At 42.0% G+C, this 21,746-nt stretch overlaps 1 protein-coding gene and 1 long non-coding RNA gene across 2 annotated transcripts; one reads left to right on the top strand and one right to left on the bottom strand.

Moving 5' to 3' along the window:
- Positions 1-12: 12 nt before the first annotated feature.
- On the top strand, positions 13-18,786 carry LOC144088933 (uncharacterized). The gene is made up of 2 exons (XR_013304973.1): positions 13-5,145; positions 16,276-18,786. It is a non-coding gene; the product is annotated as an uncharacterized LOC144088933 (long non-coding RNA).
- LOC144088882 (general transcription factor II-I repeat domain-containing protein 2-like) lies at positions 10,905-20,033 on the bottom strand. The gene is made up of 2 exons (XM_077619600.1): positions 11,925-20,033; positions 10,905-11,744 (listed from the first exon to the last, which is right to left on the bottom strand). The coding sequence occupies exon 1, from the start codon at positions 13,747-13,749 to the stop codon at positions 11,938-11,940; it is 1,812 nt and encodes a 603-aa protein (XP_077475726.1). The 5' UTR covers positions 13,750-20,033; the 3' UTR covers positions 10,905-11,744; positions 11,925-11,937.
- Positions 20,034-21,746: the final 1,713 nt, after the last annotated feature.

Raw genomic sequence — 21,746 nt, 5'->3', positions numbered from 1 at the left:
AAACAAGCCGGATAGCAGCTCTCGAGGACCGGAGTTGGCCACCCTGGTTATATAGCATAAAACTTAACACCAAACAGACGTAAGTAGCTTGCTGTGGCAACAACCCATGATGAGGGAGGTGCTAAAAGTCACAAAAATGTATCTAAATCAGTACATTAGGGGAACTAAAAGCTAATTGGTCCTGTTTAAAATGGATCGAGCCCCATTATTATTATTAAGACAAATGTTATTCAATGTATGGAACAATGAATCAGCGCACTCTTGCCAGCTTCAGAGGAAGAACCCGAACTCTAATGCAAGCTCACGTCTTTTTATGGACCCCCGAACATCTGGACTCCAATATCCTCGTTTTGGCGCAAACCACTTACTTTTAAAATTGATTTGTAAAAACCAAACTAGCGTAAGTCCCCATTTCCCAATGAGAAGAGGAAATGCTCCATTCGCCCGAGAAAAAAATGTGCATACCATTGAGAAGTACGTAAGTCGGAAAACAAATACGTAAAGGAATACAACGGATTGAGGCTGAGAGTCGGCCTATCTCCGAGAAAGGCTCTGCCTTTCCGGGCGATTCACGAGGTGGCGATCCACGAGGTAGGCTGAGTGACGTCAGTCTTCGAGAGGATCAGCCTACCTCGCTCAAGACATCATATCGACCACGAGCAAAACAATACCCCCTTAAACCAGATGCTGTAGATGGCATCAGACCAGTAATTAAAGAAATGCTCGAAGCAGGCATTCTAATTGAAAGTCCATCAAGCGAATGTAACACACCTATCTTTCCCGTGAAGAAAACAGAGACGGGAACGTGGAGATTGGTCAAGGACCTAAGACAGGTCAATGCAGCAGTGAAATCCAGAGCACCCTGTGTACCAGACCCACACACACTGTTGAACGAGTTAAAACCACATCAGAAATTCTTTACAGTAATTGATCTAAGCAATGCATTTTTCTCTGTTCCATTACACAAAACAGCCCAAGACTGGTTTGGTTTCACGTTCAAAGGAACCAAATACACGTACACAAGGCTTCCACAGGGGTTCTGTGACAGCCCCATAATATTCTCACAAGAGATCTCAGCATGTATAAATCAGCATGAACATAAAGACACCACACAGATCCTAGTATATGTAGACGACATACTGATAGCCAGTCCCACAAAAGAGGAAAACAAAGAAGAAGCAATCAGATTATTCAAACATCTGGAGCAAACTGGGAACAAGGCGTCACCGAAGAAACTCCATTACTGTCAGGAGTCAGTCACCTTCCTGGGACATCGAGTCTCACAGAAAGGAAGGGAACTAACGGATGGAAGACGAGAAGCCATCCAGCAATGTCCGAAACCACAGACGAAAAAACAAATGATGGCCTTCTTAGGCCTAACTAACTACTGCAGGAGTTGCATTCCAAACTATGCAGAACTAACTCAACCACTGCTAGACATGATCTGTGCTACTGCGATGACAATGAGAGACCCAGTAACATGGACTGAAGAAGGAAACCAAACATTCATGGAAGTGAAGCAACAAATCTTGGAATCAGGAGTCCTAGCGCTTCCTGACTATGAAAAACCATTCACCCAAACAGTAACTTGCAAAGGGATGTTCATGACATCAGTGTTACTACAACCACATGGAACAAAGATGAAACCAGTAGCGTTCTACTCAAAACGACTGGACCCAGTTGCAGCTGCTCTAGCCCCGTGTGTACGAGCATTGTGTGCAGCAGCATTAGCCGTCCAGATGACAGCTGAACTTGTACTGTTCCATCCACTCACACTCCAAGTCCCCCATGAAGTGGATCTACTGATAACACAAACAAAAATGTCATTCCTGTCACCAGCAAAACACCTGGCCATAACAGCCACATTGTTATCGCAACCCCATCTCACCATTAATCGATGCAATACCTTGAACCCAGCAACGGTAACTGAAGAAGACGGAGATCCACACCAACATGATGAAAGAACCAGTGAAAGCTGCAAACCAAGACCTGATCTCAAAGATACTCCTATTCCAGACAGCACTTATGTATACGTTGATGAATCAGCATCCAAATCAACAAGGAAAAATCAAGTAGGATTCGCAGTCGTCACGGATGTTAGAATAATGATTAAAACCTTTTAAATCATTATTAGTAATATTTAATTAAAAAAGGAAAACATCTTTCAACATAACTGGTTACACTTGCAAGGAGGTACCTTGTGACGTCGTCTTAGTCCACAAGGCATTCTAACTTCTAGTAGCTGAATCATTGTATTTAATCGCGACACTCGAAAAACATGTTTATGTAATCAGTACAATAACACCCTAGATGGTTAGAAAAACAACTGTGTGAGAATTGCCGAAGTAAGCATAAAAGTTGAACAAGGCACCCAAACAACGGTGTGAGGAATTGCATAATATTTTCATTATAAGATAAACAAAGCAGTCTAAGGTAAACCAAGCAGGATTATAATGTAAACAAAGCAGTATTATAATGTAAACAAAGCATTCTAAAGTAAACCAAGCAGGATTATAATGTAAACAAAGCAGTATTATAATGTAAACAAAGCATCCGTATTTTCATCTGCTGCTGGAGTCCCGTCAAAACAGTCCCGTTGTGTTCTGCCGAAAAGCGTCCGAAACAATGTGTCCTCGAGCTGTGGGGCCTTGAGGAGACGATGTGGAGGAAAAATGTCCATGTTCCCATGAATTGGTTTATAGCCTTACTACTTATTAAAAAATGCTTACAACACATATAGAAAATTCCATAATAAATCTAATATTTCCCTCCTTTTATTATATGTTTGTTATTCATTTTATGGCAAATCCAAAATGAGAGGGATATCTCCGTTGGCTGTTTTAATTTTACCCGCTTAGGCTCTACTCGTTCGGCAGGTCTGAAAAGCAGAAAACAAGATCATTTTCGCCCAATTCATCCTCGGAATTACCATGCTCCTGAAATTCACTGATGTCCTCAGTACGTTTCATCAGTAGAGGATATAATTCATGCAATTTAGAATTTGTAGGGGCAATCGCAGTGGTTATAAGTCGGCTTATCAAAGATCTTAAGCAGGGAATAATACAACACCCACATAATGTCAAAATCGTAGCAAAAAGGGCTACGGAAAATGCAACAGATTGGGCCAAATCTTTATATTTTCCAAAGGAAATACGCCACCAGCTCTCCCAGACGGATTCTCCGACTCCAGAATGCTTCTTCATATTGCGGTTGAGGGTCTGCAGGCCATCAATGGCGCTGGTGAGGGACCCCCCGGGTGACGTGTTGTTCGGTATGTAAGTGCAACACTCATCTCCGAACATTGCACACACGCCCCCTTGCTCCGCGAGCAGCATATCAACTGCTATGCGATCCTGGAACGCCATTAGGCTAGTGGCTGCCAGTTGTTCCTTTATTGCCACAAATCCCTGTTCAGTATAATTTCCAAGTTTTTGGACATTGTAATGCAGGTAATTTATCCGATCAACATTTTTGTTTGGAGTAATTAAAAGAAAAATAGACTCCCAACCTGCTGCGATCTGATTAGCCAGCTTATACTCATCTGGTACGCCCCGGGGGATGCCAATCACATCAATGTATGTCGGATCACCCTCTCTCCATGCCGATCGACGCCGTCGCGAGGGGCCCGCCATCAAACCGGATTTCTGTGCAGCCAATTGTATCTCCTCTACTGTAGATGGAAAAACAGACACTGGTAATAGCAGTGAGACCAAGGCACAAAGTCCTGCTGCATTTTGGCAGGAGTCGTATAATTTGTTTTGACCACACCACCACCATAGGTCAGAACGTGGTATCAGGGGTGCAGTCTGTTTTAGGATGTGGGCACACCACGTCACATTTATCGCTCCCAGTGCCGGACCGTGCCCTGTGAGGACTAAGCAGGTAAAATGATTAAATGCGACGTGTGTTGAAAAGTTAGGCTTGTCCTTTGCTGCTCTTGTAACTGGGTAGACATTATTCCATTTCATACATTTTGGGCTTACATCTTCTTTTGTCATTATCTCCTTTACACAATCAGGGGTAATTTGCGCGGGTACTACTCTTAAGAGAGGTCGGGGCCCCATACATGTTATGCAGGTTTGATTTATAGTAGTAGCTGCATTTTCCATTAACAATAACCAATTATTTCCCATTTGGGAAATCCCTGTTGCGGCAACGAATTCATCGTCTCTGGTCATCTCAGATTTTAATTTTACTATGGCGGATCCGGTTGTTTCCATCTCTGACGATTTTCTTACCGCCTCCATCGACCTGGTCATTGTTGTTGAGACACAAATGTAGAATTTGTAAAAAGGGTCTTCTCCACCCGCCCATGGACTTAGGAAAAACGTCAGACAAGGATTTTTTCCACAAGTTAATTTGTCAGTCTGAATACTGATTTGTATTCCCCCCATCGTCTGGGTTAATTTTATCATAGGCCTGATGGTTCTTGCGCGTATGTCATCCAAGCCTGCCAATCTTTACCAGTTTCCGCAACAAGGCTTCCCCAATTTCTGTTTTGGACCGTTACGTACCACACATATCCTCTACCATAGGCTGATCCCTTGTATGGCAGCAGGGATGTTGCCGAGTCTAAAAATATTTTTTCCAAGAAAGGAAAATTTCTGTAGTTGTATTGTATGTTTGTGTGCTTAATCGTTTGGGGGTGTCATCTCGAATGCATGTTCGGAAATTCGGTGTAGTGGGTAATGTTATGCGTGTGTTTGTTATTTCCCATGTCAATGTTGCCCGCTTGACCCTTTCGTAAGAAGGTGTATTCTCAATTGAACCGCCTCCGCCTTTCTCTCCAACCGGAGAAAGCAGCCCTATTATGGAGAGGAATAGAGTCACAATCATTAATGCCATTGCCCCAAGGGCAATAATTGTTTTTACCATGACTTTTTATCTTTGTTTATGGGGTTCTCCTCTTGGAACGTTTCAATTGAGATAACCTTCTTACTGTGCGAAAGGTGGATCCAGGTTCCCCTCTCAGCTATCTTGATGGCTGTTGGTGTGGTCAGCAACACTTGGTATGGCCCCTCCCACTTTGCGTCACTCCAATGTTTCTTTTTTATACTGCGTATCAGCACCCAGTCTCCAGGATCCACCTTCGCTCCGTCCGTTTCCTGTTGAGAAGAACCATCTCCCTCTGGTAACTTAAGTTCGGTGCGTTTTTCTAGAGATTTTCTCATGTAGTCAGCTAAATTTGCCTCGTCATCCAATTCCCATTGTGTAGTGAATAATGGCAATTTGTATGGTCTACCAAACAGGACTTCATATGGGGTTAACCCACTTGAACTCGTGATGTTAATATATAATTTTACCAAATCAATACATTTTGTCCATGGTCTCTTTGTTTCTTCCATACATTTTCTTAGTCTATTTTTTATAGTTCCATTCATCCTTTCGACAAGGCCCGCCGATTGTGGGTGGTAGGCGCAATGATTTCGCAACGAGATATGGAACCTACTGCCAATTCCATCAATTATTTTGTTAACAAAATGGGTGCCATTATCACTACAAATGGTTTCTGGGATTCCATATCGTGGAATGATATCTTTACATAATGCTTTGGCTACCGTTAACGCATCTATATGTTTTGTTGGGAAAATTTCAACCCATTTTGAAAAGGCATCGATAATCACTAAGCAGTATCTTTTCCCCTCACTTTTACTTAATTCAATAAAATCCATATGTATCCTTTGAAATGGATATGTAGCTTTTGGAAATTGCCCACGTCTTGGCCGTATCCCCCCTTGGGGGTTATGCCGAGCACAAGTCAAACATGCTCTGCAAAAAAATTTTGCATATACACTAAATCCATACGTTTTGTAGTGCCGTTGCACCAAAGCAACCATTCCCGCCGTGGAGACATGCGTTTTGCCATGACTCAAAATGGCCGCCCATCTAAACAATTTTTTTGGTAAGATTGGTTGGCCTTCAATGCTCGCATAAACCCCATTTTGCAATTTCGCCCCTTTATCAATCCATAATTTGAATTCGGATTGTGGGCTTTGTAACTGCATCTTTGCCAAAATATCATCTGATAAGATGTTTTTGTCATATACCGAGTCTATCATCCCAATAAAGGGTTTCCTTGCAGCCTCCTTTGCCGCCACATCAGAAAAGGCATTCCACAAGGAAACCTGATCATTTTTTGAAGTGTGTGCTGCACATTTACAAACAGCAATATGTTTTGGGAGCTGAACCGCAGCTATCAGTCGTTGCAACAATTTAGCATGTGTCACCGCTTTGCCCGTAGAAGATATCATACCCCTATTTGCCCAATAACTAGCGAAAACGTGGCATGATGAAAATGCATATTGACTATCTGTATAAATTGTAACATCCTTGTCGCTCATCAGGATGCATGCTTCCGTCAATGCAATTAACTCTGCCGCTTGCGCAGAGTAATTGGACGGCAATGGTTCCGCTTTTAAGACTTTAGTCGCGGTTACAACCGCATACCCCGTCCGAGTTTTTCCCCATTTCATCCTTATTAGCGGAACCATCAACAAAAAGGACTTCACCGCTGTCCAGTGGTTGATCTTTTAAATCCTTCCTACACTTCGTAGCCTCTTCGGCTATCGCTTGACAATCATGTTGCTCTCCCTCCCCAGGAAGTGGCAACAAAGTAGCTGGATTAATTTTAATACACCTCTCGAGTGTGAGATGTGGTTGCGAAAGCAGAATGGCTATGCAAGACAAATGTCTCGCCAGAGACAAAAATTTCATGTTTGTTTGTAGCAATAACGCCGCCACTGCATGCGGAACTCTAAGGGTTAAAGAATGAAAAAGCACTATTGTAGCGCTGCTCTCCACCGCCATAGAAGCTGCCACCACCGCCCGCACACAGTGAGGAAGCGCGCAGGCCACCTTATCTTATCTGGACGAAAAGTATGCAACAGGCCTCATTTTCCCCCCGAATTCCTGAGTCACCACAGACGTCATGAACTCCCCTTTACAGTCCACCCTTTGCACAAAAGGCTTGTTATAATTAGGTAACGCTAAAGTACCACTAGTTACTAGCATCTGCTTTAACGTACAAAATGCCGTCTCAGCCTCTGCTGTCCAATTTAGAGCCGAGGACATTTTTAAAACATCATTCATCATTTTAGCAAGGGGAGATACAATCTCTGCGTAATTTGGAATCCATGTCCTACAGTAATTAGTGAGACCTAAAAATGACATTATTTGTTTTTTAGTCAGTGGTTTAGATGCGTCTAAGACCACCTTCTTTCTGTCATCTAAAATTTTCTTTCCACCTTTAACCAGATTATATCCTAAATATTTTACCTGTTCTTTACAAAGCTGCAATTTGTTTCTGCTTATTTTGTGGCCTTCTGCCGCCAGGTGTCCTATCAAGGCTACAGTGTCTACTCTACAGGCTTCTAAACTAGATGAAGCTATTAGTACATCATCCACATACACAATAATTTGGCTTCCCCCCTGCGGTTGGAACCTAGCTACACTGCTACTCATAACCTGTGAATATATCGTGGGGCTTTCACAGTATCCCTGTGGCAGTCTCGTAAAAGTATATTTTTTCCTTCCAAACATGAAGGCAAACCAAAATTGACTATCCCGATCTAATGGGATGGAGAAAAAAGCGTTGCTTATGTTGATTACTGTAAAAAATGCCGCATCCGGATCCAAATTATTCAAAAGCGTGTGCGGGTCTGGCACACAAGGTGCGCGCTGAATTACCGCAGAGTTTACCGCTTGTAAATCCTGAACCATTCTCCATCCCCCAGAAGGGGCCGCCTTTTTCACTGGAAAAATTGGAGAGTTGCACGGTGAATCCTCACAATCAATAATAACCCCCGCTTTTAACAAATCTTCAATTACAGGTTTTATTCCTTCCAAAGCATCAGGTTTTAACGGATATTGTCGGACACAGGGCCTGAGTTCAGATTTTGGTCTAATTATTACCGGTATCACCCCCTTTACTAGTCCTACATCAGAAGGTCCTTTGGACCATATCTCGGGAGGGACTGTTGCTAACAGCTCCTCTTCCTCTTCTGATAATAGGTATGTCCCCGTTGTTGATCGTGCTAGTCATTGAAGGTAAATCCCCACCCGTACGCCCATAGTTTGAAACACCGCTTTTCTGTATGTCTCCGTAATTTCGCTATACTCAAGCCCTGTGTCCAATATACAGACGCTCCCCTACTTACGAACATTCAACTTACGAACAACGGTACATACGAACATGTCTGCAAATTGCGTTTAAGTCCAAAAATGTTCGCAAGTCCAATTTTGTATTTCGCCTTTTTCGGAGTAGTACTTCTTTCCGCCGCTAATACCGACGCCTGGCGCTGTGAGAGCTCAGCTCACCCAGCATCTACCTTCTTCTTCGTTGCAATGCGGAAGTGCGTGAATGTATCTCCAGTGTGCAAAGAACCTTTTTCATTTGTATCATTAAATATCTCATGCATCCATTATTGAATATGGTTGGTAAAAAGCTAAAGGCTTCTATTGAGGGAGTTGCAAGGAAGAGGCAAGCCATTTCATTTGAAACGAGTGGCAATAATAACGAAGCTTGATGCGCGTGAGTGTGGTGAGCGTTTCACGGGCATTGAATCGTTCGACCGTCAGTACCATTTATAAACAGAAAGATCGAGCAGCAGGACCCAAATATTGAACGTTGCACAAAGTTTGCAAATCAATTGAATGATGCCATACAGTGCTACCGCATCATTTATGATGAAAAAAAGAAGAAAACTGCAATTGTCATTAGGTCGCTTCTTTTGGCCAGTTTCTAATACATAAATCTCTCTCTCTCTCTCTACAGTACTGTACATATTCTCTCCATTTTATTAAATGTTTTTTTTCAGTACAAACCAATGCGTGTTACTTATACAAGCCTTAAACATACAAATGCACTTATATAAACCTTCAATATACTTATATCGGCCTTAAACATGAATTATAATACAAAATATAGCACTGAATCAACTTACAAACAAATTCAACTTATGAACAATCGCTCGGAACCAATTGCGTTCGTAAGTAGGGGAGCGTCTGTACTCCAATCGGTTGCCCCGCGGGCCGTTTGTATAAAGTCACGCAGCACCTCTTTTCTCTGATTGTACGGTTTGCATAAGACAATGTGTGGAGTTGCCCATTCAAGAAAAAGGTTTCTATATCCCAAAGACAACTCAACCCCCCCCACAACTGTTGAAATACCATCCGTGTACAGGTAATCCAATCTAATTTCAGACGGCATGACCTGTGCTAATCTGTTCTCATAGATTTCATCAGGCCCTTCAGACCTCTTGTACCACATCAGCACATGGAGGGAGTCTATATTTTCAACACTCTCCCGCGTCTCAATCAAATCTGCAGCTGTAGATATCAGGGTGCTCCCCAACCCCGTCGGCGCGTTATCTGACACCTCTAGCGTATAGTAAAAAAACGCAGGTTGGCCCCCCTGTAACACATTCAATTGGCCATTTTGGATTTCTTTTCGCCTTTTAACCACCATATTACCTCTTCAGCATGGACCGCCTGATTTACGTATTGTTCAAGCGTGCCCGTAGGCCTATCTACCCAGTGTTTTTCAATCCATTCCCTAAGCGTATAATTTGAATGAGCATGCAACTAAGACGACGTCACAAGGTACCTCCTTGCAAGTGTAACCAGTTATGTTGAAAGATGTTTTCCTTTTTTAATTAAATATTACTAATAATGATTTAAAAGGTTTTACCGTAATTACTCGAATATAACACGCAGATTTTTGCTATATAATTAATTCCAATAGTTGGGGGTGCGTGTTATAATCAATAACTAATTTTTTTTTTTTTTTTTTTTTTGTGTCTTGTTACATGGCCCTTAGCCTGGTGCTTTTTCTTGCCAAATAAATTGAATTGAAATTGAATTGAATAAAATAAATTACAAATTTTCGATCGAAAAAAGCATTGTCAAACTCACTTTGACGCACGGATTTTACGTCATCTCGTAGAGCCGACGCACGGATTTTACGTCATCTCGTGAAGCCGACGCACGGATTTTACGTCATCTCGTAAAGCCGAGACCACCACTGCCCCCCTCTAGCCTCGTACCCGTCTCAGTTCACCCTCTCTCAGTTCAGTGTTATAATCAATAACTAAAATAAATTACAAATTTTCGATCGAAAAAAGCATTGTCAAACTCACTTTGACGCACGGATTTTACGTCATCTCGTAAAGCCAATCGGATGATGTGTTGTGGGAGGAAGAGGAAGTGGATGAAGGAAGCGTCGATGTTGATAGGATTCTCAACGAAGAGATGTATGAGAGGACAGACAAAGAGAGAGAGGAACTCTTCATTTGAAGGATTCTAATGAATAAATTTGTTTGAACAAAACAATCGTGAAACGAAGAAAAAAAGGTAAGATTTCTGATTTTCGTCAGCGGGAAATTTTAGGTGCGCACTATATTCGAGTACTGCGTTTTTCCAGATTTTTTTGGCCCAAAATTACCTGCGTGTTATTTTCGAGTGCGCGTTATATTCGAGTAATTACGGTAATCATTATTCTAACATTTTGGTTCTTCGAGTAGCCGGGGTCAACACACCGATAAGGAATCCAGGCGCTGCAGTTCAATATCTGGAGTGTCCGTGCACGGCAAAAGAAATCCGGCTCGAAGGACCAAAATGTTAGAATAATGATTAAAACCTTTTAAATCATTATTAGTAATATTTAATTAAAAAAGGAAAACATCTTTCAACATAACTGGTTACACTTGCAAGGAGGTACCTTGTGACGTCGTCTTAGTCCACAAGGCATTCTAACTTCTAGTAGCTGAATCATTGTATTTAATCGCGACACTCGAAAAACATGTTTATGTAATCAGTACAATAACACCCTAGATGGTTAGAAAAACAACTGTGTGAGAATTGCCGTAGTAAGCATGAAAGTTGAACAAGGCACCCAAACAACGGTGTGAGGATTTGCATAATATTTTCATTATAAGGTAAACAAAGCAGTCTAAGGTAAACCAAGCAGGATTATAATGTAAACAAAGCAGTATTATAATGTAAACAAAGCATTCTAAAGTAAACCAAGCAGGATTATAATGTAAACAAAGCAGTATTATAATGTAAACAAAGCATCCGTATTTTCATCTGCTGCTGGAGTCCCGTCAAAACAGTCCCGTTGTGTTCTGCCGAAAAGCGTCCGAAACAATGTGTCCTCGAGCTGTGGGGCCTTGAGGAGACGATGTGGAGGAAAAAGTCCATGTTCCCATGAATTGGTTTATAGCAGGGGTCCCCAAACTTTTTCCTGTGAGGGCCACATAACTTTTCCCTTCTCTGATGGGGGGCCGGTGTCAGTTTGTAACAGAAAAAGTGTGACGATCGTAGGGGAGCTTAATTTTTTTTTATTGTTTTCCAGAAAGCCACACATAACCAAATAACCCTTTCCAGGTTCTTTACAGAAAAAAGTCAGAAAACAAATAATAACACTATTAATGAAATAAATAATAACTAAATAACCCTCTCTGAGTTCTTCACATAAAAAACAGGAAATAAATAACACTATTTATGAAATAAATAAGAACTAAATAACTCTCTCTGGGTTCTTCATAGAAAAAAAAGCCATGGAACATTAACTTTCTGTTGTGCCATGCACAATCTTAACAGATAAAAGTTCAGCTCAGTTGTCAGAGCAGAATCTCTCTGACACATATGAGCAGTCTCCTAAAGTTCTTGTGTTTCTTCCTTATAATCCTTTTGTTCCAATAGGCTTGTAGACACCGCTGTTTGCAGCTCTCTCATCAACTTCCCTGTGAAAACCACAAAGGAAGCAGGTTGAGAAACTGAACTAAGTGAAACCGCACCTACACAGCACAATACATTTCACTACCAGTATGGTTGTAAAGATGGATTTTATCCCAGTAGATTTTATTATGATTATATTTGTTTATGCTCAGAATGACTCATTCAAATCAGAAAAGTGAGCTTACCTATGTCTGTTCATCAGTGTGAACTGTGGGCCTGCATCTGGCTGGTGAGAAGTTGAATATCAGGTTCCATTCTAGTTACAGCCAGTCTCAAGCACTGATGCAAATGTTCATCTGTCAATCTTGATCTCATCGGAGTTTTCAGCAGTTTCATGCGAGAAAAGGTTTTCTCGCAGATATACGTGCTGCCAAAAACTGAGGACATTTTCATTGCGTGTTTTTTGATGTTTGGATATGTGTCGTTTGGGAGGGAGGCATAGAAGTCAATGAGACTGTTGAGCTTGAATGCGTCTTTCAGAACATCACAGTTCTGTAACTCAGCCAACTCAAACTGATATGAAGGCTGGGCTTCATCAATGTCGGCAACAAAGGGGTTCTGAAAAAGACGGATTTCTTTTGCATGAACATGTAGTTCAGTGAATCGCACACCGAACTCCGCCTTCAGCATTTCCAGTGCTTCCACGCACTTTTCAGCTGGGAACGGGACCGCTGGGTTCTCTGTCGACAGGTTTTGGGTAGCAGGAAGATGGATAAAGTTGTGCTTTTTCACTTGTTCCAAAAGCAGCGCTAATTTCACCTCAAATGCTTTTATGTGTGAATACATGTCGCAAATGAGTTTCCCTTCGCCTTGTAGCTGCAAGTTAAGGCGGTTAAGTATTTCTGTCACGTCTGTTAAAAATGCGAGGTGCCATTTCCATTCTGGGTTGATCAGCTCTGGGACCGTTTTGTCTTTTAAATGAAGAAATGCGTTAATTTCGGGTAGAAGCTCGTAAAAACGCCTCAAAACTCTGCCCCGGCTCAGCCATCGGACCTCTGTGTAGTACAGCACATCTCCGTGCGTAGACTCCAGTTCAGACAGGAATTCTTGGAACTGCCTGTGTTTAAGTCCCTTTGCCCTGATGAAGTTTATGCACGACACCACAACCTTCATTACAGAATCCCACGTCAACACTTTGCAGCACAGTGCTTGCTGGTGAATTAGGCAGTGGACTTGTAGCGGGGCGGTGAGACCCCTTTTTTCCAACTCACGGTTCATGCGTCCTATTAAACCGCGAGTTTCGCCCACCATGCTAGGAGCCCCGTCAGTCGTGATGCTAGCCAGCTTTGACCAGTCCAGGTCCAACTTCTCCATGGTTTGGCACACTTTGTCAAAAATATCCTCTCCCGTTGTGGTCCCTTTGAGACTTTGGAGGGCTGCCAGATCCTCGCATATCTCAAAATTTGCGCTAACTCCACGAATAAAAATGAGCAGTTGCGCTGTGTCTTGCACGTCCGTGCTTTCATCCAGTGCTAATGAAAAAAAGTCAAATTCTTTCGTCTTCTGCTGCAGCTGGGCATAGACATTATTCCCGATTTCTTCAACGCGTCTGGTGATTGTACTCGCTGACAGACTTACGGCATTAAATGCATCTTTCTTCTCGGGACACACTTCCTCCACGACAACATCCATACATTTCTTAAAAAACTCTCCGTCAGTGAAAGGCTTACCGTTGCTTGCTATCAGTTTAGCAACCCGAAAGCTGGCCCGAACGGATGCCTGGTTCAGCTGAGCTTGGCGTAGAAATGTAGTCTGCTGAGATAATAGTCCAACTTTTAGCTTTGAGAGTTTGTCTGCTCGTATTTGGCCTTGCACGCTATCGTACTTGTCCTTGTGACGGGATTCGTAGTGCCGGCGAAGATTGTATTCTTTGAATACTGCCACCGTCTCTTGACAGATGAGACAAACAGCCTTTTCTTTGCATTGAACAAAAAAATAATCGTTTGTCCACTGCAGGTTAAATACCCTGCATTCTGAATCAATTTTTCTCTTAACTAACCTTTTCGCCATTATTCCGTTCTCAAACAGGTTCAGGTTGCACAGTTTTTATATGCTTGAATAGCATCGCAATAGCGACGGTACCAGGGCTCCTCCATCACCTGCGATCGTCCAGATGTCTCGCTAACACTCTGCTCACGCATGCAACGGTGGAATGCCCGCATGCATCAAAGGCAAACACTCTCCCCGCGCGTGTCACCAAAGGAGCAATGCGAAGGCCCGCTTCACTGGGATGATTTGTGGGCTCAGCAGGGGTGCAATGAACCAAATAGCGATAGCGTCTCTGGTATTGTTCAGAGGGCCGGTCCAAATGTGCCGGCGGCCTGCATCCCAAAAAAAACAAAAAAAAAAAAAACGATAGCGTCTCTGGTATTGTTCAGAGGGCCGGTCCAAATGTGCCGGCAGGCCGGATCCGGCCCGCGGGCCGTAGTTTGGTGACCCCTGGTTTATAGCCTTACTACTTATTAAAAAATGCTTACAACACATATAGAATATTCCATAATAAATCTAACAACGGACAACAAAGTCCTATGTGCAGAAAAATTGCCATCTAATCTCTCAGGTCAAGCTGCAGAAATTATAGCATTGACAAAGGCATGCACATTGTTTGAAGGTAAAAAGGTGACCATTTATACAGAAAGCCAATATGCACACTCCACTCTACATGTATTTGCTGCACAATGGAATAGAAGAGGGATGAAAACGTCCACAGGCAAATCAGTAGAACATGCTGAACTGCTGAAACAATTTCTTAATGCAGTACTACTTCCCAGCCACATAGCTGTATGAAAATGTAAGGCACATACTAGAGCGGGGGTGGGCAAACTATTGCACAAAGGGCCACAGTGGGTGCAAGTTTTCATTTCAACCCATTGAGAGGGCACCTTTTCACCAATCCAGTGTCCTACAAGTGCGATCAGTGGATTGCAGTCAGGTGCTTCTTGTTTTCTGCAGGAATCTCATTGGTTAAACTGTCTGTGCTATATCGGTTGGAACAAAAAGCTGCACCCACACCGGCCCTGAGGGACCAGTTTGCTCATGCCTGTACTAGAGGCATCAACAGAATTAGTAGAGGAAATGCTAGAGCAGATACAGCAGCTAAAGAAGCAACACAAACACTTACTGCACAGTATACACAACAACAACAACAAAATGAGTCAATCCCCAAAACAGTATTAATTGATATGCAAAACATTGCACCACAGAAAGAAAAAGATGCATGGATACATGAAGGCGCAGAACAGTCTGCAGACGGCCTATACACAGCAAAAGGCCTACCGTGCTTACCAAAGAATTTATTCCAAATGGTAGCAAAATTGAGCCATGGAAAGTCTCATGTCTCAACAGTGGGGATGATGGACATGGTACAGTGTGTGTTCCATGTGCCAACAGGTCTAAATACCTACTTTAATTTTTTTGTAGGAACTGTTTAATTTGTTGCAGACATAATGTGCAAGGTAACCTCAGGCCCAAATGAGGCCAATGCCCAAAAGGTACCTACCCAGTTGAAATTATACACATGGATTTCATTGAATTATCCAGAAGCAACCAGTATAAATATTGTTTAGTCTTGATTGACTGATTCTCTAAATCAGGGGTGTCAGACTCGGGTTGGTTCGTGGGCTGCGTTAACGTCAACTCGATTTCATGTGGGCCGGACCATTTTAGATATAATATTTAGATATTTTTTTAATAAATGGATTAAAAGAACTGGATTAAAAGCCCTGAATATTCAGTTTTTTACAGATCCAAAACAATGTTTATTTTAGCTTTTTTTTAATATATTTTTAGATTTTATAAAATTATTTTTGAACTAAAATCACAGAAAAAACTGTTTAAAAAATTACACTTATTGATTTAAAAGGGGGAAAGTCAGGAAATTTAATATACATTTAGTCATCATTTTAATTTGATCCTAAAACAGAAAGTCGGCACTGATCATTTACTTTCCCGGGCCACACAAAATGATGCGACGGGCCAGATTTGGCCCCTGGGCCGCCACTTTGACACATGTGCTCTAAATGGACTGAAATGGTCCCCGCAAAATCACCAGACGCATTGACGGTGGCTAAAGCCATCTGTAAACACATAATCCCAGAACATGGGATCCCCAGAATCATCTGGAGTGAAAATGGAGCTCATTTTGTAAACAGCATAGTACAACACATGGCAAAATACCTAGGAATAAGTCAAAAAAAACACTGTTCGTACCATCCGCAAAGCGCGAGACTGGTAGAGAGAACGAATGGTATAATAAAACTAAGGCTTAAGAAAACCATGGAAGAGACAAAGAAGTCATGGCCAGAATGCCTATCACTGGTCAAAACATATATGAGGATAGTACCAACTAGCTCGGGATTAACACCTTTTGAGATAGTTCATGGAAGACCATTCCAACTTCCCCTATGGGAAGGTGAACCATGGCAAGAGACTAAGGGTGAGGCAGATCCACTCACAGAGTGGATGGTAAAAATGTTGAGAGAAAAACTTGTCCAAAATACATGTAAGCTGCCGTTATCCCCTTTGTCTCCCTCACAGGAGGTGGTGACTGGTAACCAGATCCTGATTCAAGTATTAAAAAGGAAGTCCTGGTCCTCGCCACGCTGGGAAGGCCCGTTCGTGGTTCAACTAACCACTCCCACAGCAGTATAGATTGCTGAAAGGTCGACGTGGATTCACCAATCCCAGGTCAAGGTAGTTCGAGACATAGGTGACTCTGAGTAGACTGGAAGTCGGGCGGTGCCAAAACCTTTGTCCGTGAAAAACTCATCTGACATCTGCTCATCTGCCACGAGCACCCCTCACCTAACCTTGACCTCCCATAGACTTTGCACCCTCACACAGAAGCCAAAATGAAAGCTGTTGCCACCCTCATCACAGTGACTGTACTGTCAGTGGCAGCCTGGGTGTGGCTGAATGCCCCGCCCAGACTCGAGTTGAAAAACAAGACGATGCCATGCTCTTGTCACAGAGAACAGTGAAGTGGTATGAGAAGAACACTCCAAAGAACTACTATGAAGAAAATGTGGTATAATTTCATGGTGTTGCAGAAGAAACTGACTGGTGTGAATGAAAGTTGTTGTGTGTAGTCGTATGCCCTTTTCCACTGGTACCCCACCAGTGCAGCCCAAGTCAATTGACCCCTATGCCTATGACACCTACACACCTCTATGATATCCCGGCATCCTGAGATCACGGTACCAAGAAACTACAATTAGATCTGTAGTTCCCCAGATTGATCCCACTGCACCTTTCTTGACAGGTAGAAAATTTACAAGGCTCCTGAACCACGTTTGGACAAATCTAGCTATGTTAAACAAAAAACATCCCATACCCACATGATTTTAAGGCTGTGTTTTGCTAGTAACATGTCATTCTGGGGCAACTCTAAGCCGATAGAAGTCCCCATGAAGTACTGTAGTCAGGTACTTACCCCGTGCACACAAGACACCACTAACAAAGCCCGGTTCAATGCCACAGGAGCGCCTCTGGGTGCCACATGCAGGGACTATTTACACTCTCCCTGATGTGATGGGCACTGATCCTCAGATGATGGATATTGGATGTGTGGACATAGTGTATTTGAGTTTGCCCACGGCATGGAAAGGTCATTGGTGTATGCAATGGTGCAGATGGTCCAAGATGCATTCCTTTTAAGGGGAGTGAAATTACCAGTAAGAAATAAATGATTAACACCAGTGCAGTTCAAACCACATGACTCAATTTGGGGCAGTGATGTTCCTGATGATCTTAAATTATGGTCCACCCCCCAGAAAATCATACTGTCACTACTTCCCCAGCTAGGAGTAGGTATACTTATGCTCTGTGTAGAGACATTGAATTATCGCATGGGACTGTTCATTAACCAAACAGTCAAGGCCCTACAAGGTATAGCCGATGAATTAAAAGCCCTAAGAGAAATGGAGTTGCAGGACTGGATGGTCCTGGATTTGATAACAGCCAAGGATGGAGGTGTGTGGCATAGTCGGAGAACACTGTTGTACCTTCATCCCAGATGAAACCGGTGATGAAGGTAACATAACTCGTGCCATAGCTGAAATGAAAGCCCTAGCCAACACCATGGCCCAGTATCACTCAGCCGTAGGTGCATTGCTGTGGTCGTGGTTAACAACCGGATCATGGTTCTCTATTCTAATTAAATATGCAACCCCCTTTCTTGCGGTTTTACTACTATTCTGTATTTTTTCTGTGTGTGATCCCTTGTATGAAAGCTATGATTCAAACCACTATCCAGCACACGCTGGTAGCTTACAGTGACATCCAGTACAACCGCATGGCAAACCATGCTGGAGATTCTTGCACTCCTTCGAAGTGTGACGAATCACAGGATGTCGAGTCCTCTGGGTAAATGTACTTGTCTTGACTTAAAAATTGTGTTCGCTCATTAAGAGGGACGTAGAGGAATTTTTTCTCGAGTACCCCTGAGTAAACTTGAGTTTTCGCCTCTGCCTTGACAAGTCACTTTGTTATTTTCCATACCCTGTGAAGAGTAACTGATGATGATATTTGTATTCTAAAACCTGAAAAGGAGGGATACAAATTGATATTTAAAGAAAATTATTTTAGTTACTTCAGGGGGAAATGTGAAATATGAATTGTATTCTTATATTCAGTCTTGCACACTTTTGCACTGACCTGATGTATTTTAGTCACTAGAATAGAATTTTATTAACACCTATTGGTTAAAACGTGCACTACACCTATTTTGTATCAAAGCCTCCTTCTATGTGACGTGTTCTACCTCATTTAAAAACGCAGTTGAAGCCAGGGTTGGGCGGGAGATGACTTTGAGAAGCGGGAGAGTAGACACATTATCCAACTTCTGAATTGTTCCCTTCCCCCCTCTGCAGACGCGGTTAAAATCTCATTCTTTCTGTATGTTAGGTTCAAACACCAGACATTTGTATCACCAATCTGAAAGAAGGAAATCACAGAGAATTGAGTCAACTTTATTTGCAGTGAGAGGGTCGGGGACTGCTCGGTCGCAATCCTCCGACACACTCTGAATAAAGTCTCCGCTCCCTTGTCTCTTATTGTGTCAAGTTACAGGAAGTTTCAAGCTGATCAAAGGAAAGAGGGAGTTATCTCTCAGTTACAAAAGATTATTTGATGTATGACCATATGCTCTTTCAAGGTAACACCTTTACAGTCTCTTTCCCGATCTCCCGCAATCTTCACACAATGGTTCAAACAGGCTCCAGACCCCTGGGGCAGTTCCTCTTTGTTGAATAAGGTGAAACTGACCCCCAGGGCTCAAGACCCCTAATTCTATTAGCAAGCATTTCGACAGTCATACCAGAATCAGGATAACTTATTTACAATAATTCCAACACTGTCCCAGTGTGCTCTCTGTTTCCGATTTTATTTAAGTGTTGGCCACTAGCCCCAACAGGTAACTCTCAAATTGTAATTTTAAGTACTGTGAGAAGTTAGACAATACAGTCGCAAAGGCCGCAGAACAACAAAGCAAAAGCACAAAGTACAAATCAAAGCAAAGTATATGGGATCATTAAGAATCACCAAATCATTAAGACAAAATCAGCAAAAAGACAAAACGAGCAAGAGCGGATGGAGCTACCGCCACCGGCTGCCACTTGAGCGGCGCCATCTTGGTTGCGGTAGCGAAAATGGATACAGACTCAAGAAAAAGACATTGTAGAGTTGGATAAAAAAACTTATATTACTTATTTATTATGTGGACCACTTATTTATCTATTACTATTTATTGATTATTTTTTATCATTACGTGAGTGGTGTACTCTCAACAACTTGGCACTGAACTACTCCAAAAACATGGAACTGATCCTGGACTTCAGATGGAAAAAGGCCGCTCCGCTCTGCTGATCTCACTTGGAATACTTATGTATTTATTATTTATTGATTATTTATCTGTTTGTTTGTTGTTATTATTTGTTCACTAAGTAGTGAAAGCTTTAAATCTCATATGTAGAATGACAATAAAACATTCAATTCTCAGTTAGAAATCTACATTTTATTGGCGTTTGTTCCTTTTCGACCTCGTAGTCACAAAGCCACTTGCTCTTTTTCTGTCCTGGAGAATTTCTTTTTTACGGAAAATATACACGATGGAGCTTCAGTTCTCAAAACAACATTTTTTTATTTTCAAGAGAAAACACAACCTCTGATAATCTGACTCTCGTTTAGTATAAATAAATAGATAAGCAGATTTAAAATTCTGCATGATTTACACAAAGGCTGTGGAGCGTGACCGGACGATTCGCCGGAAGACGCTTCGCCGACGGACACTTGGCCGACGGACAGTTCGCCGAACGGACGTTTCGCCGAAATGGGATTCGCGCGGTCGCCCCGCCCCCGGGTCGTGTGTGTACATGTGTTTCAACCTCGGCCCGTTACAGATAACATTCATTTAGGAATAACAAGGGCATGTACTGCCCCCCGCTGGACATATTTCTGAATACAAGTACATACTACAATGTGCTGCCATTTTTTTATTTTTTTTATTTTATCCTTGCGTTTAAAGTAGTAGCCATTTGGACACACAATGTAATTTATCAAAGCTGAGGATTGATGTCTGACACTGAGAAAAAACAACACTGGAAGACTTATGTGAAATTCTAAGTGCCTTGGACAGACTAGGGGGCTTAGAGAACAATACCTGAAAATGCCATGGAACACACTTTTACTAGTAGTTTAATTTTAAATAATTTCGCATTATTTTAGGAAATAAATATTCAAAATGATTTGCTGGTGTAAGTTTTCTGGAGTAGGATTTCTGGATTTACAATTTCATTACAGTAGTATTTACTGTTACTACTACTTTATTTTCTCTATTTCTCCTGTCACGTACTGTTCTGCGTGATCTCCAAATGGCTACTACTTTAAACGCGAGGATAAAATAAAAAATATAAAAAATTGGCAGCACATTGTAGTACGTACTTGTATTTAGAAATATGTCCAGCAGGGGTCAGTACATGCCCTTGTTATTCCTAAATGAATGTTATCTGTAACGGGCCGTATATGGCCCGCGGGCCGAGGTTGAAACACATGTACACACACGATCCGGGGGCGGGGCGAGCGCGCGAATCCCGTTTCGACGTCCGTCCGGCGAACTGTCCGTCGGCCAAACGTCTTTCGGCGAATCGTCCGTGTACCCTGTGGAGAACGGTCTGTTTGCTGTCCTGACGAAATTAGATTGATATTCACGGAATTGTTGTTTTTGTATTTTTTATTGGAAGTTATTGAGGCTATATTGTATGTAAATTTGTAAATAAAGTTGCAGATGTGTCCTGCACAGGCAGAAATGTCCTGTACCCTGCTAAATGAAATCGTAAGACACGGTCCCCTGCGTAAATTTGTAAAAAAGTCGCAGAAGTATGGCCTTTGGAGGAGTAGACTCAGTTTTGAATTGATTCTAAATAAATTAAGGATCCAAATACAATACTAACAATCTGTGTTTGTTTGTCTTACGTGTTGTGAATGTGAGAACTTCTCAGGAATAACCGAGAAGAATGTTGTGACTATCTGAAATGAGAAAGAATGAGAAGGGCGTGAGAAAAAAAACTGCCGGCAAAAGGGCGTAGTATATCTAAATTTACTATAGAAGATTCCTCTTTCGCATCCCTCATTTGCCACACGGCATTCATTTTTCTAGGATAGAATCACCATTTCATAACGTGCAACCTGCTATTAACAATATTATATTTTTATTGATAAATAGGATAATGTACTAGCAAGTGGAGAGGTTGAGGGAATATACAAGTGAATTATATTGGTGGAATAAATAAGTCAAATGTAGGAAACAGGAGGTGACAAGAGTACATAATCTTTTAACCTCTGCCTCACAGATCTGATTATAAAACTACAGTAATGGCCACACTGCCCAAAGAGGTTTAAACCAAAACAGAAGATCAACTTGGTAGTTTGACTGGGAACAACGGAAATAATTGATGTTGCATTCTATGAGGCGACATGGTACTAAAATTGCTGCAAACTATATAAAAATGCAG

Source organism: Stigmatopora argus, chromosome 2 (assembly GCF_051989625.1).
Source record: "Stigmatopora argus isolate UIUO_Sarg chromosome 2, RoL_Sarg_1.0, whole genome shotgun sequence".
Classification (NCBI taxonomy): Eukaryota; Metazoa; Chordata; class Actinopteri; order Syngnathiformes; family Syngnathidae; genus Stigmatopora; species Stigmatopora argus.
This window is presented reverse-complemented; position numbering and strand designations above follow the sequence as displayed.